This window comes from Sminthopsis crassicaudata, chromosome 2 (assembly GCF_048593235.1).
Source record: "Sminthopsis crassicaudata isolate SCR6 chromosome 2, ASM4859323v1, whole genome shotgun sequence".
Classification (NCBI taxonomy): domain Eukaryota; kingdom Metazoa; phylum Chordata; class Mammalia; order Dasyuromorphia; family Dasyuridae; genus Sminthopsis; species Sminthopsis crassicaudata.
Window position 1 is genome coordinate 317,006,584 of NC_133618.1, and position 25,337 is coordinate 317,031,920.

A 25,337-nucleotide genomic window follows, 5' to 3' on the forward strand; every position below is an offset into this window, starting at 1 on the left:
GGAAAAAAGGATTTGATTGTCCTTAGAAAAGGAATTAGCTGGGACTGTGATGGAAGCACCTGCTTAAGCCCTACTTCATGTTTTGATAGGTTCTACAACGCTGAAAAGAAAGGCTTTGAACACAGGTCTACTGATGAGTTCTGTGTTTAACCTTAGAGGACAAGTTTGATTAAGTTTGAAGAGGCTTGTCAACAGAAATCAAACTATCACTGATGACTGTTTTTTTTTTTTTTTTTTTTTTTAGCCACAACTGCCATTTATTACAAAGCAGGAGTCCTTCCTTCTTCCCTCCCTCCCTCCCTCTCTCCTTACCTCCTTACCTCCTTACCTGCTTACTTTCTTTCCTTCCTTCCTTCCTTCCTTCCTTCCTTCCTTCCTTCCTTCCTTCCTTCCTTCCTTCCTTCCTTCCTTCCTTCCTTCCTTCCTTCCTTCCTCCCTTCCTTTCTTCCTCCCTTCCTTCCTCCCTTCTTTCCTCCCTCTCTTTCTTCCCCCCTTCCTTCCTTCCTCTCTTCCCTATCTCTGTCTGTCTTTGTGCGTGTGTGTGTGTGTGTCTGTGTGTCTGTGTCTGTGTCTGTGTCTGTCTCCCTCTTTCTTCTCCTCTTTTCCTAAAGCAACTATAGGACACAATAAATAGATGGAGCTAGGAATCAGGAACATTTGAATTTAAATTTGATTTCAGACCATTACTGTATTGTGACCCTGGGCAAACTCATGTAACTTCTGTCTGCCTCAGTCTCCTCAAATGTAAAATGGGGATATTGCTAGTATCTACCTCACAAGGTTATTGTGAGGATTAAATGGGGGCAATGGTTGTAAAGCATTTATCATAGTGCCTGGACCACAGTTAGGTGTTTAATAAATGTTGATTCCTTTCTCTTCTTGTCCCCCCTCCCTCCTTTTTGTGCCATGGATCCCTTGGACAATCCATAACATGTAAAGTAAGGATGGGGGTACTATAGTAAGTGGAAGTCTATTGTCTCCTTTCCAGGATAATGTTTTAAAATGCATAAAATAAAATATTACAAAGGAAATTGATCATATTAAAATGCAATAATCAAAATAATTTTTAAAAAATTCATAGGACTTCCAAAATTCAGCCACAGATCTCTTAGGGGTCCAAGGAACTCACATTAAGAACCCCTTATGGAGTAGATTCATTCCTTGAAATGTGGGAAGGATACCCAGACTGATGATTTCATATTTCTCTGTAGCATTAAAGTACCTTATTACTAAAGGTAATGGTAATAAAGTGTCAGGTGTCACTGCTGCCTCAGCTAGTATATATCCATTCTCTTCCATTAAGGATATGAAATCAGATGAACCTTGAAGGATCTTCTTGGCCAGATACGATCTAATTGTGCCAAATCTAATAACTTATTCTCCTGAGTCAGGGTGAATTCTACTCCTACCCCTCCTAAAACTCCTCCATAGATTCTTGTTATGATTTTTAATAAGCCTGTGAGGTTGGATGTGGAAGTTGGTCATTATTATCATGGTCCTGCCTTATCCACATGGCATCAGTAGAAGGCACAGAAGTCTCTAGGATCCATTGTATTGAATGGCCCTTATAAGAACTTCTCTCTTACTCCTCTCCTGGGACTTCTTCGTTTTCTGTGTGTTGTGCACCTTCCTCCATTATGAAGAGTTCCCAAGAGTTGAGGGCTTATTAAATGTCAAGTAAATGAAAAAGAGCCAAACATGGGAACCCCCCAGGACACAGACAAATTACTTTACAGTTGCTCAGACACTAAGCATTTGTCTTGCACGCTCCCAGCAGTAACCTGTAGGAACTGGAGGTTGCTTCAGTTCTCACCATAGTCAGTGTTTTCAGGTTCCCAGCAGTTGGAGGGCCAGAAGTATGGGGCCTGCAAAACAATACAGGGTGAGGAAACAGGAGCCCTCTGGTACCATTCCCTTTCCTCCCAGGATCCTGAACTCTGTTCCACCTTCCCCTTTATAAGGTTATCCTATGATGATCAAATGAGAGGGAAATTGACAAAAAAAGGTATTTGGAGTAAAGGAAGACTTACCTGGAATCGATAAAAGGTGCCATCATCCTTCAGGGTAAGGACATGGTCTGATATGGGAAAGATGTAACCCTGGGCAGCTACAAGGCTTCCCAAGTGTATTGCTTCAACTGTAGATCAGGGGACAAGAGAGAGAAATAATTAGAAAGCTATTAGATTCAGCACCTGCCACTCAAATCTAAACTGTTTAAAGTAACCATAGTGGGATACTATAACAACTTGCTACCTATGTTTCTAACTTCAAAAATGGTGGAGGTTATATGGAGAGGGAAAGCATTAGGGAGAAGGATCTTGATGGCAAAAAAGTTCACATTTGCAGTTTCTTCTTTGATTTCTAAAGTTTGGTTTCCCAGGGATACAGATCTGCTGTTTTCCCCAGTATTTTCACTATTCTCTTGCCTCCTAAATAGTATCTCCAGATTCCTTTTTAAACTCCAATTTTTGTATTTACAAACTTCTCATGTAACAATTATGAAGCCAGGTACCAACATTTACAAAACAATGTCCCAGAATAATTCAAGAAGATGGCACAATAGCTTCTTTGTTGACTCCCTTCAGGAAGGGTGAGAGTACCATTTTCAATAGTGATACCAGGATTGCTTTGTGCCTTATGCTGCACACCCTCCTATAGGTCTCCCACAATAGCAGTAGAAATGAAATTGAAATCACCTCTATCCTATGGATATAAAATAGAAATTCCTACTTCAGAGGTTGGTGGAAAGAAAGTATATAGAGAGACTATTGTGGTAGCAAAAAGTTCTTTACTACTTTAAAATATAAAGTACCAGTTGAAAGACTACTGGATTGTGAACTAGAAAACCTGGGCTTTCATGCCTGCTGTAGAGCTTCCTCAGGCCAATCACTTATTTAAAGAAAGCTGAATTGACCTATCAGGATGATCTCATAATGTGTGCATCCAGGTTTCCTCTAGAACTTCTAGGGGCTCCAGAAGCATAGTATGATTATTGTAATTTTTATACTGTTTGATGTAATAGTGATGTTATATTGGAATCTTACTATCACAAATAGTCCTAATGCCCATAAAGCATATGAGCAAAGTGTACATTTCCACTTTTCAAATCTTTAATCCTGTGACAACCACTTAAAGCTCATGGCTTTTGATTAACTAAAATTTCTTGCTTGTGAGCTATTCTTCTTCTGCTGTCTTATATAGTGAACTCAAATCTTCTCCCAATTTCTGGTTAAGATAAAGAAACTTTCCCTATCTAAGCTTTACCAAGCTTGGAATAATAAAACATCTCAGAATTTCTCTACCATATCTGTTTCTGATTAAGAATACTCCCTCCCGGTATAGAGCCAAGATGGCGGAGAGGAAACACACAACTCAGTGAACGTCCTCACTCCCTCACAACCAATTAGATAAATTAAGTCTCAAAATTAGCTCAGGACTGATAGATACCACAAGGACTGGAAGCACGACTTACCAGCTGAAGAGAATTTGGAGTTTCAACAGGAAAGGTCAGTTCTCAGGGGAGGAATAAGAAAGACCAGCACAGACGGTGGGGTAGGGGCACACTGCGCCCATTGCGCTGGGAAGGGCTCTGGGATCAGAGAAGCCACTGAGGTAAAGGAATCTGGCACAGGCTGTTAGCTCTTCTCTGCTAATTATTTAGCAGTTCAGAAGAGAAAGCCAAAATATTTTAAAACTCAGATTAGATTTTCCCCGGACCCTGGGGGTGACTCAGGCACCAGGGGGTGTGGCCTCAGTTACCTCCTGAGAATAGTTAAGAGACTGACAAGTGGGTGGATACGGCCCAAGGCAACACACACTGCCTAGCTTAGCTGGAGGGAGTGGAACTCAGCTCCAGGAAGTCCCAGAGAAGCGGAACCTTTGAACTAGGGACCGCGGTTTCTGGCAGACACTTCCAGTTTGAGCGCAGGGGCTTCTCACGTCACCTGCTGCAGACGTCCACTCCCCACCCGGACACATAGGCTGAGCTTCTTGCTGTCTTCACTATTCTACGCCCTCGAAGCACAGCAGTGCTAATCACCTCTGAGGCGCTTCCAGGGAGGGGGTGGGGAACTCTCTCCCAGAGCTCTCTCTTAGCGCGGGCGCCTGCATCCATCCGGTCTGGGAGGAAGCTGGTAAAGAAGTAAATAATTTCCTACCCCAGGGACAGACCCCAAAACATTTTTTAAGTATGAGCAAAAAAGCTAGAAAAACTATAGATTCCTTCTATACAGAGAAAGAGCGGGTATCCAACCCCGAGGAAGTTAACAGCAAAGATTCAGAAGATAACAACCTAAAGGGGAACGATTCCTGCCCCCCATCACATAACTCTCTCCTAGAAGAAGCTCTTAAGAAATTGAGGGAGATCGAAGAAAAATGGGGCAAGGAAAGGGAAGTTATGATAGAGAATAACAACGTCCTGAAATTGGAGTTGGAAAAAATAAAGAATTCACAGGAGATGCAGGGAAACAAAATTAGTGAATTAGAAAAGGTTAAAAAAACACAGGAAAGTAGGATTTCTGAATTGGAAAAGATAAAAAAGTCTCAAGAAAATAGAATTTCTGAATTGGAAAAAGAAAATAATTCTCAAAAAAAAAAATTAGGGAAATGGAAAAAAATTCAATAGAGCAAAATAATTCATTTAAAAATGAAATTGGGCATTTACAAAAAGAACTAAAAACTGTGAAAGAAGAAAATAACTCCTTAAAAGTCAGGATGGAACAAATAGAAATGAATGATTCACAGAGAACCCAAGAATCAGTCAAACAAAACAAAAAAAATGAGAAGCTGGAGAACAACGTCAAATACTTACTGGGAAAATCTATAGACCTGGAAAATAGATCTAGGAGAGATAATCTGCGGATTATTGGACTTCCAGAAAACTATGACCAAAAAAAGAGCCTAGATTCTATTTTACAGGAAATTATCAAAGAGAACTGTCCAGAGATAATAGAAACAGAAGGGAAAGTAGATGTGGAAAGAATTCATCGAACTCCTTCTGAAATAGACCCTAAAAAAAGAACACCACGGAATATTGTGGCTAAGCTGCAGAATTACCACACAAAGGAGAAAATCCTGCAAGCAGCTAGAAAAAAACAATTTAAATACCAAGGTGCCACAATAAGGGTCACCCAAGATCTGGCTGCCTCCACATTAAAAGATAGAAGGGCCTGGAACCTGATATTCCGAAAGGCAAAAGATCAAGGACTGCAACCAAGAATGAACTACCCAGCTAAGTTTAGCATCTTTTTCCATGGAAGAAGATGGTCATTCAATGAAACAGAGGAATTCTATATGTTTCTAAGAAAAAAACCAGACTTAAACAAAAAATTTGATCTACATCCACAAGACTGAAGAGAAACAGAAAAAGGTACACAGAACCCTTGAGAACTGTAACTTTGTTGTGGGTATATAAAAAATACTCAAGGATAATTTGATTTTACTGATATAAAAGAAAAAAAGGGGGGTGTGGTAAAGGGAAGGAGGTCGGTTTAGAAAAAGGGGAAGGAGTGATAAAAAGAGGGAAACTACATCCCAGGAAGAGACATAGAAAATACACCATATCTGAGGGAACTTAGTGAGGGGGAGAATCATTGTGTGAATCTTACTCTCATCAGAAGAGGCTCAAAGAGTAAATAATTAACATATTTGTTTTTCAGAGAATTTTCTCTCACCTCATTAAAAGGGGGGAGAGGAAAAGGGGAAAGGAAAAGGAGAATAAGTGAAGGGACTTGGAGGGAGGGGGGAGGGATCCTAAAAAAAAAAAAAAAAAAAGAGGGAGGGTTGCGCGTCACAAGGGGGGTTTGTAAATTAAATATCGGGGAGGGGGATCAGGGGGGTCAAGGGAAAAAAGTATAATCTGGGGATAATACGATGGCAGGAAATACAGAATTAGTAATTTTAACTGTAAATGTAAATGGGATGAACGATCCCATCAAACGGAGACAGATAGCAGATTGGATCAAAAAGCAGAACCCTACAATATGTTGTCTACAGGAAACACACTTAAAGCAGGGAGATACATACAGAGTAAAGGTAAAAGGTTGGAACAGAGCTTATTATGCTTCAGGTAAAGCCAAAAAAGCAGGGGTAGCTATCCTTATCTCAGATCAAGCAAAAGCAGAAGTAGATCTCGTTAAAAAAGATAAGGAAGGAAACTATATCCTGCTGAAAGGTAGCATAAATAATGAAGCCATATCAATACTAAACATATATGCACCAAGTGGTATAGCATCTAACTTTCTAAAGGAAAAGTTAAGAGAACTGCAAGAAGAAATAGACAGTAAAACTATAATAGTGGGAGATCTCAACCTAGCACTCTCAGATTTAGACAAATCAAACCACAAAACAAACAAGAAAGAAATTAAAAAAGTAAATAGAACATTAGAAAAACTAGGTATGATAGACCTTTGGAGAAAACTGAATGGCAATAGGAAGGAATATACTTTCTTCTCAGCAGTTCATGGATCCTATACAAAAATTGACCATATATTAGGACATAAAGATCTCAAAATTAAATGTAGGAAGGCAGAAATAATAAATGCCTTCTTCTCAGATCACAATGCAATAAAAGCTACATTCAGTAAAAAGTTAGGGGTAAATAGACCAAAAAGTAATTGGAAACTGAATAATCTCATCTTAAAGAATGACTGGGTGAAAGAGCAAATTATAGAAACAATTAACAATTTCACCCAAGATAATGATAATGATGAGACATCATATCAAAATCTTTGGGATGCAGCTAAAGCAGTAATAAGGGGAAATTTTATATCTTTAGAGGCTTATTTGAAGAAAATTGAGAAAGAGAAGATTAACGAATTGGGCTTACAACTTAAAAGTCTAGAAAAAGACCAAATTATAAACCCCCAACCAAAAATTAAACTCGAAATACAAAAATTAAAAGGAGAAATCAATAAAATTGAAAGTAAAAAAACTATTGAATTAATAAATAAAACCAAGAGTTGGTTTTATGAAAAAGCCAATAAAATAGATAAACCTTTGGTAAATTTGATCAAAAAAAAGAAAGAGGAAAATCAAATTGATAGTCTTACAAATGAAAAGGGGGATCTTTCCACCAATGAAGAGGAAATTAGAGAAATAATAAGGAGTTACTTTGCCCAACTTTATGCCAATAAATTTGATAACTTAAGTGAAATGGATGACTTCCTCCAAAAATATAGGCTTCCTAGATTAACAGAGGAGGAAATAAATTGCTTAAATAGGCCCATTTCAGAAAAAGAAATAAAACAAGCTATTAATCAACTCCCCAGGAAAAAAATCCCCAGGACCAGATGGATTTACATGTGAATTCTACCAAACATTTAAAGAACAATTAGCCCCAATGCTATATAAACTATTTGAAAAAATAGGGGATGAAGGAGTCCTGCCAAACTCCTTTTATGACACAGACATGGTACTGATACCTAAACCAGGTCGTTCGAAAACTGAGAAAGAAAATTATAGACCAATTTCCTTAATGAATATTGATGCTAAAATCTTAAATAAGATATTAGCAAAAAGACTTCAGAAAATCATCCCCAGGATAATACACTATGATCAAGTAGGATTCATACCAGGAATGCAGGGCTGGTTTAATATTAGGAAAACTATTAGTATAATTGACCATATTAATAATCAAATTAATAAAAACCATATGATCATCTCAATAGATGCAGGAAAAAGCATTTAACAAAATCCAACATCCATTCCTACTAAAAACTCTTGAGAGTATAGGAATAAATGGATTATTCCTTAGAATAATCAGGAGCATATATTTAAGACCGTCAGTAAGCATAATATGCAATAGAAATAAACTGCAACCTTTCCCAGTAAGATCAGGAGTGAAACAAGGTTGCCCACTATCACCATTACTATTCAATATAGTACTAGAAACGCTAGCCTCGGCAATAAGAGCCGAGAAAGAGATTCAAGGAATTAGAGTAGGAAATGAGGAAATCAAACTATCACTTTTTGCAGATGACATGATGGTATACTTAGAGAACCCCAAAGACTCTGCTAAAAAACTACTAGAAATAATTCAAAATTTCAGCAAAGTGGCAGGATACAAAATAAATCCACATAAATCCTCGGCATTTTTATATATCACTAACAAAATGCAACAGCAAGAGATACAAAGAGAAATTCCATTCCAAACAAATGTTGAGAGTATAAAATATTTGGGAATCCATCTACCAAAGAAAAGTCAGGAATTATATGAGAAAAATTACAAAACACTTGCCACAAAAATAAAATCAGATTTAAATAATTGGAAAGACATTCAGTGCTCTTGGATAGGCCGAGCGAATATAATAAAGATGACAATACTCCCCAAACTAATCTATTTATTTAGTGCTATACCAATCAGACTCCCAAGAAACTATTTTAATGACCTAGAAAAAATAACAACAAAATTCATATGGAAGAATAAAAGGTCAAGAATTGCAAGGGAACTAATGAAAAAAAACTCAGAGGAAGGTGGTCTAAGTGTACCTGATCTAAAGCTATATTATATAGCAGCAGTCACCAAAACCATTTGGTATTGGCTACGAAATAGACCGGTAGATCAGTGGAACAGATTAGATACAAAGGACAAAAAAGGGTACATCTATAGCAATCTAATCTTTGACAAACCCAAAGATTCCAACATTAGGGATAAAAATTCATTATTCGGAAAAAACTGTTGGGAAAACTGGAAATTAGTATGGCAGAAATTAGATATGGATCCACACTTAACACCATATACCAAGATAAGATCAAAATGGGTCCATGATTTAGGCATAAAGAGGGAGATAATAAATAGATTAGAGGAACAGAGGATAATCTACCTCTCAGACTTGTGGAGGAGGAAGGAATTTATGACCAGAGGAGAACTAGAGATCATTATTGATCACAAAATAGAAGATTTTGATTACATCAAACTAAAAAGTTTCTGTACAAATAATACTAATGCAAACAAGATTAGAAGGGAAGTAACAAATTGGGAAAATATTTTTAAAAACAAAGGTTCTGACAAAGGTCTCATTTCCAAAATATATAGAGAACTGACCCAAATTTATAAGAAACCGAACCATTCTCCAATTGATAAATGGTCAAAGGATATGAACAGACAATTCTCAGAAGAAGAAATTGAAACTATATCCACTCACATGAAAGAGTGTTCCAAATCACTACTGATCAGAGAAATGCAAATTAAGACCACTCTGAGATACCACTACACACCTGTCAGATTGGCTAAGATGACAGGAACAAATAATGACAAATGTTGGAGGGGATGTGGGGAAACTGGGACACTAATACATTGCTGGTGGAGTTGTGAAAGAATCCAGCCATTCTGGAGAGCAATCTGGAATTATGCCCAAAAAGTTATCAAACTGTGCATACCCTTTGACCCAGCAGCGCTACTACTGGGATTATATCCCAAAGAAATACTAAAGAGCGGAAAGAGACATATATGTGCCAAAATGTTTGTGGCAGCTCTTTTTGTTGTAGCTAGAAACTGGAGGATGAATGGATGTCCATCGGTTGGAGAATGGTTGGGTAAATTGTGGTATATGAAGGTTATGGAATATTATTGCTCGGTAAGAAATGACCAGCAGGAGGAATATAGAGAGGCCTGGAGAGACTTAAATCAACTGATGCTGAGTGAAATGAGCAGAACCAGAAGATCACTGTACACTTCAACAACAATGCTGTATGAGGATGTATTCTGATGGAGGTGGAAATCTTCAACATAAAGAAGATCCAACTCACTTCCAGTTGATCAATGATGGACAGAGGTAGCTGCACCCAGAGAAGAAACACTGGGAGGGGAATGAAAATTGTTAGCACTAATATCTGTCTGCCCAGGTTGCATGTACCTTCGGATTCTAATGTTTATTGTGCAACAAGAAAGTGATATTCGCACACATGTATTGTACCTAGACTATATTGTAACACATGTAAAATGTATGGTATTGCCTGTCGTCGGGGGGAGGGAATAGAGGGAGGGGGGGTAAATTGGAAAAATGAATACAAGGGATAATATTATAAAAAATATATATATATATATATATATAAAAAAAAAAAAAAAAAAAAGAATACTCCCTCCCATTTCTAGCACCAATTACCTATTCTCCACTAAGCCAATTTTGGGAGTATTCAAATCGGCTCCTTGAACCCCAACTTTATACATGTAATTTCCGCTATATGGCTTCCTCCCCTTCCCACTAAGTGAATTTCTTATATCCATGGAAACAAACTATATTGTCTGACTATATTGCTGAATAATGTGTATATCTTTTAATCTGCTTGCTGTACCATATAATTATGAAGCTATTATTTGTACCAGCTTCCTGAGTCTCAATTTCTCATCCCTAAACCCATCTTTGCTTTAATCTAAGTCCTGAGGCAAAAAAAAAAATAATGCATGGTAACTCAACATTAGGGCATTTTAGAAATGGTTGATCCTCAGGCTACTACCAGTTAGTTGTATGGTGAGTCAGCATTGAAAAACAAAGGTGCTTTGAAATAATGAAGCAATCATCTCATTAGTTCCTGGACAAGAGGAGCAAGTGACTCAATGGAACTTTTAAAAGGAGAGAAGTTACTGCTTCAGGAACTTGGCTCTGATTTTCCTGTGTAGCATGTAATTCTCTCTGCAGATTCCCTGTGAGAAATTTGTGGGTATGGGCTATGTTCTCTTTCCTTAAATCATTGGCACTCCTTTTTTTTTGCTGAGGCAATTGGGGTTAAGTGACTTGCCCAGGGTCCCACAGCTAGGAAATATTAAATGTCTGAAGCCAGATTTGAATTCAGATTCTGCTGACTTTAGGGCTAGTGCTCTATCCACTGTGCCATCTAGCTTCCCCAACCTCTGGCATTCCTAAAGTACAAATAAGGACTTGACAAATGGAGGCCCCAGGCTGCCTTTCCTATGTTTTGTTTCCTTTTCTGAGTAGGTGATTGAACACTATTGTTGAGGTGGACATATCTATGTTTGCAGATTACCTTGTAAGTTCAAGAAATACAGAAATCCTAAGTTCTATTGGGTCAACCAGAAAGAAGAGGAATCTCCAAAATCTCCAGAAATCACTAGTCATCTTGGAGGAGATCATCTATAAGAGGATTGCCCCAAGCCTGGCTTATTTTATCAGAATATATGAACTGGTTGTTGTTTGGACAGTGCAGAACTCAAGTGAAAAGTAAAATGCCTGGTTTGTGGTTTTGTAAACCATTCTATTTTCTGATGAGGTGAAAGTATCAGTCAGTAAGAGATTATAATAATAATTTTAAATTGTCACAATAGTAATTCTAAGTTATTCTGTCAATCTGTGTTGTGAATCTGTTGTATATATGAAATAAATGTCCTCCACTTACTCTTCAAAATTGGACTTAAGTTTAGTTAGTTTCAGTTTTCATGTGTGCAAAGAAAGAATAATAATAATAATGATGACCTTGCCTATCTCCCAGAACTGTCATGAGATCCAGTGGGATAATTTTAAAGCAATTTTTATTATGTGTAAAGTTAGATTAAAAGGTAAAATGAAGAAAACTAATGAAAAATTAATTCTCAATAAGACTATGTTGTGTATTAATGTAGCATAACAGTCTCTTAAGATTCAAAAATTAAATGCTAGACCTAGAAATGAAAAAAAATATGTTCAAGGAATCCTTAATTTTTTGAGTTCTCAGTTTCAAAAACTACTTGTTTCCATTTAGGATGACAGAATCATAGCCCAGTAATAAAAGGATAAGTTAGAAGAGATCAAGAAATTACCTAATGCAATCCTTCAATTTTATAGGTAAGGAAACTGAAGAGGTGAAGGGACTAAGTTAAATTCACACAGTGAATCAATGAGTGCCAAAACTCTAACTCAGTTAAATCTTTTTAGTTCTCAGTCTGATGTTACATATATTCATATATGCATTCATATATATACAATGTCCATATATTTGTGATATGTATTTATATATATTTAAATTTCTATATCAAATTTACATAATTTATTTTGATTTATCATTGATTGCTTTATTATATTACATTTATGTTTATATTTATCATCCATATTTATGTACATTTATGTGTTTATATGCATACACATACATAATTACAAATTATACATATATGGCCTATATGTGCATAATCAAACTTTTTCTCCAGTAAGAACCATATTATTGAATATATGAATTTGATCACAGATTCTGTATTATAGCATCCATTTTAATGAAGTTTTTCTGAATTCTCTCTCTCTCTCTCTCTCTCTCTCTCTCTCTCTCTCTCTCTCTCTCTTCTCTCTCTCTTGATGAGGCAATTGTGGTTAAGTGACTTGCCCAGGATCACACAGCTAGGAAATGTTGAGTGAATGAGGTTAGATTTGAACTCAGGTCCTCTGACTTCAGGCCTGGTGCTTTCTCCACTACACCACCTAGCTGCCCTTGGCTTAATCTCTTTTAAGAAAAACTGTGACCAAATATTAAAGACAGAGTGTTTTTATTACCTAATGCTCCCTTAATTTTCCTCATAATGAGGATGAGCCTTCTTGTTCCCCAAATCCCAAAATTATCAAGGAGTTTACTTATTTATCAGGTTATGGTTTGAGAAATTTTTTTCTTCAATAGTATTTTTTTCCAATTACATGTGAAAATGATGTTCAACTTTCATTTATGAGATTTTGAGTTTCAAAGTTTTTCTCCCTTACTTCCCTTTCCCCCAGCTCAGCAAGCAATCTGATACAGGTTAAATATGTACAATTCTTCTGTACATATTTCCATATTTATCATGGCCCACAAGAAAAATCAGGTCAGAGAGGAAAAAAATGAGGAAGATAAAACAAAAAGCAAGCAAACAACAACATAAAAGGTGAAAATACTATGTTGTGATCCACATTCAGTTCCCACAGTGCTTTTTCTGGATACAGATGGCTCTCTCTATTACAAGTCTATCAGAATTGTCCTGAAACACCTCATTGTTGAAAAGAGCCACATCCATCAGAATTGTTCATCACATAATCTTCTTTTCACTGTGCACAATGTTTTGTTGGCTCTCTTCACTTCACATAATATCAGTTCATGTAAATCTCTCCAAATCTTTCTGAAATCATGCTGCTGATAGCTTCTTATAGAACAATAGTATTCCATAACATCCATATATCATAACTTATTCAGTCATTCCTCAATTGATGGGCATCCACTCCATTTCCAGTTTCCTGTCACTATAAAAGGACTGCTATAAATTTTTTTTTTGCAGATATGGGTCCTTTCCTGTGGATTGAGAATTTTATATTTTCCTTTGAATTTATTATTATTATTTTTAGTGAGGCAATTAGGGTTGTCACTTTCTTAGCATCATACAGCTAGAAAGTATTAAGTGTCTGAGGATGGATTTGAACTCAGGTCCTCCTGACTCCAGGGTCAGTGCTCTAACCAGTGTACCATTTAGCTGCCCTAAATGTATTTTTTTAAAAGCTCATAAAACAAGTGTGATTTTTTTTTAAAAAGTAGTCATCTGTAAGTCTGACCCAATAGAACCTAATTGTGTGTCTTCTTAGTATGTGATGTAGTTTTCAGTTTAGATATCACAGGCTTGCTGAGTAAAATAAATTATTCTGCTCAGAATCTACCAATGTAAATGCCAGAAGAAGCAAAATGGTATAGTAGATTACGATCTCGTCTTAATTCATAAGATTAAGGTTCACGTACTTCCATAAGACAGCACTAACTTTGTTACCATAGGCAAATAACCTTTCTGCCTCAAGTTTCTGGGGCAGCTATGGAGCACCAAAGTGCACTGAGCCTGAAGCCCAGGAAGACTCATCTTTAGTTCAAATTAGTTCATGTCATAGACACTTACTAGTTGTGACTCTGACCAAGCCACTTAGCCTAGTTTACCTCAGTTTCCTCATCTGTAAAAATGAACTGGAGAAGGAAATGGCAAACCACTCTGGTATCTTTGCCAAGAAGATTCCAAATGAATTCATGAAGAATCAGATATAACTGAAATGATTGAACAGCAAGAAATCTGGTTTCTTCCTATTGCAGTCCATCCTCCAGATTTTCCTAAAATATAGGATCACATCATGACCCATACAGTAAATTCCAGTGGCTTCCTATTATCTCCAGGATATAATAAAAAAAATCCTCTGTTTGACTATTTAAAACTGTTTACAGGCTGGCCCCTTCCTAACACACTTTCTAGTCTTACTGCACTCATGATGTACTGGCTCTAACTAACTCCCGAGAGCTGATTATTAAATTTTCATTGTGAGCATTTACATTTTGGAAATTGGCAAATGCTAAAGATCAGAACTTGATTTATCATTAAATTTATCATTCTGTTTATGGTTTAGACTTTAAAAAGTTATGGAAATTTTAAAATACAGATTATACTTTAAAGCATTTCAGGAATGCTTTTCTCCCCTGAGACTTGATTATTAAACATTTACCACCAGATCTCTGCCCAAACTCCATCTTCTAACTCCTTTTCACTGCTGTCTCCCATCCCTGGAACACTCTCCCTCCTTGTTTCTGTCTTTAGTTTCCCTGGCTTCCTTCAAGATTGATTTCAAATCCCACTTTCAGGAAGAAGGTAGCTCCTGCTCCTGCTCCCCTTAGCTACATTTCCTGTTCAGATAACCTCTCTACTATTTTTAATCTAACTTGTAGCTAACTAGTCACATGTCATCTTTTTTTCTAAAAGTGTGAGTTTTTGGAGGGCAAAGTCTGTTTTTCTTTGTATCCTCATTGTCCATATCCCCTTTAGTCCATAATAGATAATAAATTCTTATTGATGAAATGACTAAATACATCTCTGCAATTAGACAACACTCTAATCATCAGCATTCCATCAATGGAGAGAAGGAAGGACACTTATTAAGAATCAGGAACTGTGTGCTAAACATTTTAAAACATTATCTCACAATCCTCACAAATAACTTTAGGAGGTAGTGGCTATTATCAGGTAGTAGTTAAACAATTCACAGTCACAGATATACCATAAATGTCAAGACCTGATTTGAACTTAGATTTTTCTGATTCCTGGCCCAATATTATATCCCCTTTATCATCTAGCTACCTCTGTATATAGTCCCTTATATCTGTATAATTCCTTCTCCCCTTCTACAAAGGTAAGTCTTATAGAGCTTCAGAAGCATAACGTTAATACCCTGTGATACATATGGGACAATTGAATAGAATTTTCCAATCTTCTATAAGACAGCTATAAAGGAGACTGATTTTACTTATAATTATGATTTGTGTAGTGATGCTGAGAAACCCCAAAGTAAGAAAATATACAAATATATTAGTATAATATGTTGCTTGGGAGCAAACAGCAAAATGTTAATAATAAAAGTCAGATAGAAAACAAAGATCCACTTTTTAGTGAATGGACTTTTTAATAGGTCAAGTTCTCATTCAGAGGCCTGATTTATATTGGCAATATAAGTTACTTTGTATACAATTTTAAGACATGTGGCTGTCTATTTATCTGTGGTACTGAAGCATCAGGTTTTCTAGGCCATAGCACATTGAATGCATCAGATTAGAATGGGGACACTTTTAGAGACAGTCATAATGATAACTCTACAAAGTTATACCATAAAATTGGACATTTAGGGAAAAGGTGTAAAAATCTGAAATAAAAAACCCCCAGCACTCAGGGACCATTTAATTCAGGGGCAAACAGCCCTTCACACTTCAAAGATATTATTGTATTATAGTGTTTGGTGTGCATCATAATGACCCCAAGGCAAAAATAAATGGCTAAACCATATTCAGTATACTCTGTTTAAGAAGGCAAGGAAATGTGAAATATATTTTAGAAATTCACTATTCTGATGTTCTCATAGGTCTATGATTTCATCAATAGGGTGCTATTTCCAATGGCGCAGATAAAAATCCTCTCATGCCTTTCCAATCTGTGATACTCTTGACTACACCCTCCAATGTATTCTACACAGAGGATATACTGAACATGCTAAGGGCCTTTCTTTGGGGAGGTTCTTTGGTTGGAGAGAGAGATTCTTTGGAGATCTTGACCCCATGTCAATGCCAATGAAGTACATGAGTTTTCTGCTAGTTAAGACTTTCTCTTGATATATGTCTAGCCTACCTTACTAATCACATATTCCTCCTCCCACATTTCTTTTAGAGTATTTTTTAAACAATAACTCTCCTATGCATTTTTTTCTTAATAAGATGCCATGCCCTACTCACAATCCATGAATCCTTTTTCCCCAATCTTTTTGGTAGTCTATGAATATAATCCTTTGGAAACTGTGTCATTCCATGCAGTTCTATGACATCACCATATCATTGCTGACAAAAAAATAATCCTCTCTTTCAAGGATAAATGTCAGATCATCAAAAATACTGCACAATTTCCCACATTCATTCTAGCAAATTCCTTTTCTTAATCAAATGTGAACCTAGATCACTATGAATCTGTAATGACTCTTCCATATATGCTGATGAGCGCTATACATTGTTCATCAATTCAATTGTATATATCATATTCTAGTTAATCAGTTTTATTCATTCATTTGTTTTTTCTGCTATAAATAATCATTTGAATAAGAGATCAATTTTTAATGACTATACATCTAATTTAAAAGGCTTACAATAATCAAGGCCTTAAAATGACTAGTACAAATTCATCTACAAATAGAAGCATCAGGAGGACCTCACCAGCTTCAGAGAATTCCTCTTCTATTACGAATCTATGCTGAACAGCTTCAGTGAGAATAGTAAACATTCTAACTATTGTTTATTGTAGAATATTATTTGCTAAATCTTGCCTATTCCATTTGCATATCTTCTTCAAGGATACTTTTGATAATTATGTAGATTATAGTCATACATAACTTTTAGAGATGAAAAAATCAGAAATTTTTTTGAATCACTTTTTAAAAGTTATATAGAATGTCCCAAACATCTTAGAGCAATTTTAAAATTTAATGGTGTTTTAAAAGTTTTAAGTTTAAAAACTTCACTAAGACAATTGGAATATTTTATAATGTTTGAGATTTTTTTACATCTTTTATATTGTCTTCTCAGTTTATGAAATGATTTCTCAACATCATTGAACTGTCACTTTCAGCATGAATCTCTCCTTCTTGATTGTAAGAAGTATTTCAATTTTATTTAGTGAAATTTCTGCATCTTTATATAATTTATTGAGGACTATTATGTTAGAGACTATAACATGATGATTCCATTGTTATTGATGAAGAAAAATAGTTTGTTGTAGCAATCTTGACAGATCTTTTCCATTTTTGTCCATTATATTCCCATTTTATCTTTAAATGTCCTTAGGATGACTTAGTTTAAAATAGGTATCTTCCCAAGCTTTTTGTAAGTTTGTTACTTTATTCATTATTCTTTGTTTTTAAAAAATGAGATAACACTGTTTATAATCTTTCAAAAAGCTCAAAAGCTTTTCAAATGAATTTATAATATAGACATGTGGGTCTTGGATGCCATAACTCTTTTCTAACCAAGGAGATCATGTTTGTTTTCCTCAGTAAGGTAATTGACTTGCATTACTTAAACTGCCTTGGGAAGTGAAGATAGCCTATGTCAATGTCTATTCTTTTATCCATTTCCCAATTTTCCGCCACTTAAGCAAAGCAGATTGCCATCAACTCAATTGCAAGCTATATCATTTTATTTTTATTCTTTCTTACCTGGTACTGATTTCAATCTTTGTTCTATCTGATGCTCTGATTCTATCCATTAAACTAATCCAGAATGGCAGTCATTTCGTGTTGATTAGCATAACAATAATTTAATTTTGTATGTGCTTATATGTGCATTTTTTTTAGTGTTTACTACACTGAGTGCCTCCCAACTGTTATATATGATCTATCTCTATCTTTATTTATGTGAGGTTTCTTCATATTTTTAACTCCCGAGACATTATCCAACATTTTTCTCTGCCCTCCCTTATGCCCCCTTTATATGCCCAAATATTAATTTTTTAAAAATTAATTTTATAATTATAAATTTTTGACAGTATATATGCATGAGTAATTTTTTAAATAACATTATCCCTTGTATTCATTTTTCCAAATTTTCCCTCCCTCTACTTCCTCCCCTAGATGACATGCAATCCCATACATTTTACATGTGTTACAGTATAATCTAGATACAATATATGTGTGTAAATAACATTTTCTTGTTGCACGTTAAGTATTGGATTCCGAAGGTATAAGTAACCTGGGTAGATAGACAGTAGTGCTAAAAGTTTACATTTAATTCCCAGTGTTCCTTCTCTGGGTGTAGTTGTTTCTGTCCATCAGTGATCAGCTGGAAGTGAGTTGGATCTTTTTATGTTGAAGATATCCACTTCCATCAGAATACATCCTCATACAGTATTGTTGTTGAAGTGTACAGAGATCTTCTGGTTCTATTCATTTCACTCAGCATCAGTTCATGTAAGTCTCTCCAAACCTCTCTGAAATCATCCTGCTGGTCATTTCTTATAGAGCAATGATATTCCATAACCTTCATATACCATAATTTACCCAACCATTCTCCAATTGATAGACATCCATTCATCTTCCAGTTTCTAGCCACTACAAAAAGAGCTGCCACAAACATTTTGGCACATACAGGTCCCTTTCCCCTCTTTAGTATTTATTTGGGATATAAGCCCAATAGTAGCAATGCTGGATCAAAGGGTATGCACAGTTTGATAACTTTTTGGGCGTAGTTCTAAATTGCTCTCCAGAATGGCCGGATTCTTTCAAGCTCCACCAACAATGCATCAGTTGCATCAGTGTCCCAGTTTTCCCACATCCCCTCCAACATTCATCATTATTTGTTCCTGTCATCTTAGCCAATATGACAGGTGTGTAGTGGTATCTCAGAATTGTCTTAATTTGCATTTCTCTGATCAGTAGTGATTTGGAACACTCTTTCATATGAGTAGATATAGTTTCAATTTCATCATCTGAGAATTGTCTGTTCATATCCTTTGACTATTTATCAATTGGAGAATGGTTTGATTTCTTATAAATTAGGGTCATTTCTCTATATATTTTGGAAATGAAACCTTTATCAGAACCTTTAACTGTAAAAATATTTTCCCAATTTGTTACTTCCCTTCTAATCTTGCTTGCATTTGTACAGAAACTTTTTAGTTTGATGTAATCAAAATCTTTTATTTTGTGATCAATAATGATCTCTACTTCTCTGGTCATAAATTCCTTTCTCTTCCACAGGTCTGAGAGGTAGACTGTCCTCTGTTCCTCTAATCTATTTATGATCTCATTCTTTATGCCTAAATCATGGACCCATTCTTATCTTGGTATATGGTGTTGTATGGATCTATATCTAATTTCTGCCATACTAATTTCCAGTTTTCCCAACAGTTTTTTACAAATAATGAATTTTTATCCAAAATGTTGGTATCTTTGGATTTGTCAAACACTAGATTGCTATAGTTGTACCTTTTTTTGTCCTTTGTACCTAATCTGTTCCACTGATCGACTGGTCTATTTCTTAGCCAATACCAAATGGTTTTGGTGACTGCTGCTATATAATATAGCTTTAGATTTTCGACCTTCCATATGAATTTTGTTGTTATTTTTTTCTAGGTCATTAAAATAGTTTCTTGGGAATCTGATTGGTATAGCACTAAATAAATAGATTAGTTTGGGGATTATTGTCATCTTTATTATATTCGCTCGGCCTATCCACAAGCACTGAATGTCTTTCCAATTATCTAAATCTGACTTTATTTTTGTGGCAAGTGTTTTGTAATTTTGTTCATATAATTCCTGACTTTTCTTTGGTAGATGGATTCCCAAATATTTTATACTCTTGACATCTGTTTTGAATGGATTTTCTCTTTGTATCTCTTGCTGTTGCATTTTGTTGGTGATGTATAAAAATGCTGAGGATTTATGTGGATTTATTTTATATCCAGCAACTTTGCTAAAGTTGTGAATTATTTCTAATAACTTTTTATTAGAATCTCTTGGGTTTTCTAAGTATACCATCATATCATCTGCAAAGAGTGACAGTTTGATTTCCTCATTATCTACCCTTCAAATATTAAAATTAAACAATTTTTAATTGAATTGAATTGAAAGAAAATGTAGAATTTCTTTTGTTGTTCAGTTATTTTATTCATGTCTGACTCTTGGTGATCCCATTTGGATTTTGGGGGTTTTCTTGGCAAAGATAACAAAGTGGTTTGCCTTTTTCTTCTTTAGCTCATTTACTGAGGTATATAGAGTTAAGTGACTTATCAAGGGTCACACAGTAAGTATCTGAAGCCGGATTTGAACTGAGGAAGATGAATCTTTCTGTTTTCAGGCCCAGCACTCTATCTACTGTGTCACCTACCTGCCCTTAGAATTTATTTACTTCATCATTATCTGCAACAAATGTTGGTGTTAGTTGCCATTAGTATTTTTTTTTGCAAATACTTATTGTAAATTCCAAAGTATGATACCATAGAAATTATGATGTTAATCATAATTTTAGATATGTAAAGGATCAAATATTTCACAAAATAATGATTACTCTTGCCTTTTCTGTTGCCACGATAAACCAAATATTTTATCTTTTCTAAGAGATGTGAACCATTCTTTCATTTTGACTCTATCTCAGTTTTCTCATCTATAAAGATTTTTCCAGTTTTAGATTTGTATTACCAATATTTTCTATTCCATTTTTACTTCTTTGCCATTGCCACAACAGGAATGGAAGGGAAACAAATAGAACTGAGGTTTATTCCCCTCCACAGATCAATTGACAAGCATTTTTAGGAGCATATTATATGGACAAAATGTTCATTTTATTTGCTCAAGAAATTTTACTACTAGGCATATACCTTAAGGAGGTCATTGATAAAAAGAAACTCTCTCTGTCTCTGTCTCTGTCTCTATTTCTCTTTGTGTGTGTGTGTGTGTGTGTGTGTGTGTGTGTGTGTATGCCAAAAAATTACAAAGATCATAAAAAGATATAAGAAGATACTTCCTCCCATTTCTTTGCAGAGGTGTGGGGATGCATATATTGTCAATTTTTTTGATGTATTGATAATTGATCAATTTTGCTGATTTCCACTCCCCATGTTCTTCTTTTCATCTTTTCTTTTTTAAAAAAATGTTCTATAGTATAGCTCTCTGGGAGAGGGCAGGAAGAGGAAAATGTAGGCTGTGTAAAACCAAAAGATATCAATAAAATGTGTTTTTTTTAAACTTTACTACATGCTTGATACCCTGCTAGGCACTGGGTATACAAAGGCAAAAAAAGGAAGGAAAAGGAAGGAAGGAATGAAAGAAATAAACAGAACTTGTACTCCAGGAACTTATGCTCTACTTGAGAGAGACATATATCCTGATAAGTAAATAAAAATAAATATAATATAAATTGTTATTGTTTGGGTGGATTATTCACAACTCAACTAATGCCTGTTCTAGATAGTGGCATTTGAATGCAGTTTTGAAAGAAAATAGAACTTTCAAAAGGCAGAGGTAAAAAGAGAACACATTTCATGTATGGAGGACAGCCTGTGCAAAGGCATAAAGATAGGTATAGGTGATGGGATGATTTGTGGAAAACAGGTAAAAATAGAAATAAAAATAATACACTTGAAAAATAAATGTGAGGTAATTTGGAGGAAGTAAAAGTAACTAGAGAATCAAAAAGACTTCATACAGGAGGAGGTTATTGAAATGAAGTTTGAAGGATGTTAGGGAAAGGAGGAACTGGTGCAATGAAAATGCATGCCTGGGATGAGAAAACAGCCTGTGCTAAGGTTCAGAGATGGAATTTCATATACAAGAAATAGCAGGTGAACAATTTGACTGGAACATGAAAAAATGTGGAGGGAAGCCTGGAAAGTCAGACTGAGGAGGTGAAATCAGATTCATCATCCCAGTGGCTGACCAACTGACGATGAAGTTCTCCATTCTTAGCTAGGCTGGTCCATAAAAATTGGACACAGACCATACTCAAGATGTAACTTGTTAAGCTCTCCCACAATTTGAAAAGTACTGAGCATGAGTTATGAGAAGCTACCTCCCTGGTGGATGGTCCAGAGTATTTGTCTGAGACTCTCAAGTAGACAATTGGAGGGGAAGCTTTTTTGTTTTGTTTTGTTTTGTTCTTTAAGGGGAAATAGGGAATGCTTCTCTCCACCTTTAGAACTTTTCAGACCTGACAGAAGAACTGTATAGATACCTTGCCTTTGGGACATTGACTAGGTTTTGTAAGGTCCCAGAGAGCTGTGCTCAAAATTAATCACCTGAGTAGAATACTGCATCTTCATGTAGTCAGAAAGAATCCCCTTTTAGAACCTCATGAGAATTTAGAGTCCATCATGAAAAAGCATTAGAATAAGACTTTGAAGAAGCTTAAGACTAGATTGGTTTAACAAAAGTTTGGGGGAGGCTGGGTCTTTTGGGACATAGGGCCTAGTGGAAAGAGGGGAAAAACTGATTTAAAAGATATGTATAGAAGCTAGGCATTGACCCACATTTAACACTGTATCAAGATAAGGTAAAAATGGGTTCATGACCTAGGCATAAAGAATGAGATTATAAATAAATTATAGGAACATAGTATAACTTATCTCTCAGACCTGTCGAAGAGGAATGAATTTATGTCCAAAGAAGAATTAGAGATCATTATGGATCACAAAATAGAAAATTTTGATTATATCAAATTGAAAAGTTTTTGTACAAACAAAACTAATGCAGATAAGATTAGAAGGGAAACAATAAACAGGGAAAACATTTTTACAGTAAAAGGTTCTGATAAAGTCCTCATTTCCAAAATATATAGAGAATTGACTCTAATTTATAAGAAATCAAGCCATTCTCCAATTGATAAATGGTCAAAGGATATGAACAGACAATTCTCAGATGAAGAAATTGAAACTATTTTTAGCCACATGAAAAGATGCTCCAAGTCATTATTAATCAGAGAAATGCAAATTAAGACAACTCTGAGATACCACCTGTCAGATTGGCTAGAATGACAGGGAAAGATAATGCGCAATGTTGGAGGGGGTGGGAAAACAGGGACACTGATACATTGTTAGTGGAATTGTGAATACATCCAGCCATTCTGGAGAGCAATTTGGAACTATGCTCAAAAAGTTATCAAGCTGTGCATACCCTTTGACCCAGCAGTGTTACTACTGGGCTTATATCCCAAAGAGATTTTAAAGAAGGGAAAGAGACCTGAATGTGCAAGAATGTTTGTGGCAGCCCTCTTTGTAGTGGCCAGAAACTGGAAACTGAGTGGATGCCCATCAATTGGAGAATGGCTGAAAAAATTGTGGTATATGAATATTATGGAATATTATTGATCTGTAAGAAATGACTAATAGGATGGTTTCAGAAAGGCCTGGAGAGACTTACATAAACTGATGCTGAGTGAAATGCTGCTACCAGGATCAAGAGATCATTATATACTTCAACAACAGTACTGTATAATGAGCAATTCTGATAGACGTGGCCATCTTCAACAATGAGATGAACCAATTCAGTTCCAATAGAGCAGTAATAAATTGACCAGCTACACCCAGCAAAAGAACTCTGGGAGATGCCTATGAACCACTACATAGTATTCCCAATCCCTTTATTTTTGTCCACCTGCATTTTTGATATCCTTTACAGACCAATTGTACACTATTTCAAAGTCCGATTCTTTTTGTACAGCAAAATTACTGTTTGGACATGTATACATATATTGTATTTAATTTATACTTTAACATATTTAATATGTATTGGTCAACCTGCCATCTGGGGAAGGGGGTGGGGGGGAGGGAGGGGAAAAATTGGAACAAAAGATTACATTACAGGCAATTGTCAATGCTGTAAAATTACCCATGCATATATCTGGTAAATAAAAACTATAATTAAAAAAAGATATGCACAAGGGAAGGAGGAATAGAATTTGGAACTCAACATTTTTTAAAAGTATAAAAAGTGATTTAATATGTAATCAAAGAAAAAACTTAAAACAAATTTTAACTAAAAATATACGCACAACTAAAATCAGAGATAAAACCTCTTCTCATTTCATTTATTGGCTTCCTATGGAAGCAAAAAATGTGAGGCATCTTAGCAAATAATTAAATATCTTAATTGTGGATCAGACATTGGGCTTTAATGATTTGCTCTGAAATAACGTTCAATGACAATTCTTATTTTTAATTACTACAGTTATAGAAACTTCTTATTTCATCAGGATTTCTTATTCTTAATACCCTCTCTAAGGTACTCAATGTATAGTTTCTCATTTCCCCTGAAGGTGATCTAACTTTCTAGACAGATATTTGATTGGAGAGTGTAACGTGCTGTTGTCTCCAGAAGCTGCCAATTGCTTTCTGGGAGGAGATCTGCTGTGTTAACTCAAATCTCTCAGACAGATTCTTCTTCCTGTAGAGAGCCATTGTCTCCAGATGGTTGTTGTCAACTCTGGTACAGAGTAGTGACTTCCCTTCCTGTAGAGAGCCGCCTCAAGTCTGGTCCAGACAAGACTCTCTATCTCTTGAGTGCCACCCTCGTTTAACCTCCCAGAGAATGGGTGTGGGATAATGCAAGGGCTTCTGGGAAAAATTACTTCAACCAATGAACTTGCTCCTCCTAAACATGCAAGCTCCTCCCCAGGAGTTCACAAGTAAAACTCCCAGTAAAGGCCGGAACTAGAGAATTGTCAAGTACCAACTTAGCACTTAGTAAGAACCTAATATCTCATTATCTCATTAGCACTTAGTAAGAACCTAAGGGGGGGAGGGGAAGAAACTGTTTTCTCCAAAACAGTTATTTTTAGTGATCAGAACACATAAACCCAACTTTGAGAAAAAGGTTTCATTCCATTTTGATAGCCTGGTTATGGGGAATCTACCAATACAGGGACCATATAGCCAATTCCATAGATATTAAATACCTGGGTCCTCAATAGCAAGGTTCTTCATAATCCACTGCACAATGTCAGTACCTGTAACGACAAAACATTCCCATCTCAAGATTTTACAATATTTTAACATTTGGGGAGTTTTTAGAGTTCTTGATAATGAAGATATATTCTCTATGAAAGATTCAAATGGAGGTCTTGTAGTTAAGTGTTCTGCTGGAGAGTTATTGCTTCTTATGGTCTAGAAAAAAACCTTTTATTCTGTTCTCTTGCTTTTAATCCTTTTCTCTAGATACTGTTCTGTCCTGGTGCTCAGTGTCTATCTACACCATACAGTATACACCCTAGATCAAGAGTTCTTAACCTGAGGTCCATTAATTTTAATTTTTAAAATGAAATTAGCATTTAGAATGTGGTCTGCTAATTATATCTCAATATTTCTAGTTTCCTTTGTAATTCTGTATATTTTATTTTAAGCATTTAAA

The 25,337-nt window shown here is 35.6% G+C and overlaps 1 protein-coding gene across 2 annotated transcripts in view; it reads right to left on the reverse strand.

Moving 5' to 3' along the window:
• Positions 1 to 25,337, reverse strand: part of RGS6 (regulator of G protein signaling 6) — a 657,670-nt gene that overhangs the window by 136,974 nt on the left and 495,359 nt on the right. For both annotated transcript variants that reach the window (XM_074290125.1, XM_074290124.1), the window contains exons 4-6: positions 24,886 to 24,936; positions 2,031 to 2,137; positions 1,814 to 1,865 (exon numbers count right to left, since the gene is read on the reverse strand). In XM_074290125.1, coding sequence (XP_074146226.1) covers positions 1,814 to 1,865; positions 2,031 to 2,137; positions 24,886 to 24,936 — 210 coding nt within the window. The remainder of the gene's footprint in view (positions 1 to 1,813; positions 1,866 to 2,030; positions 2,138 to 24,885; positions 24,937 to 25,337) is intronic.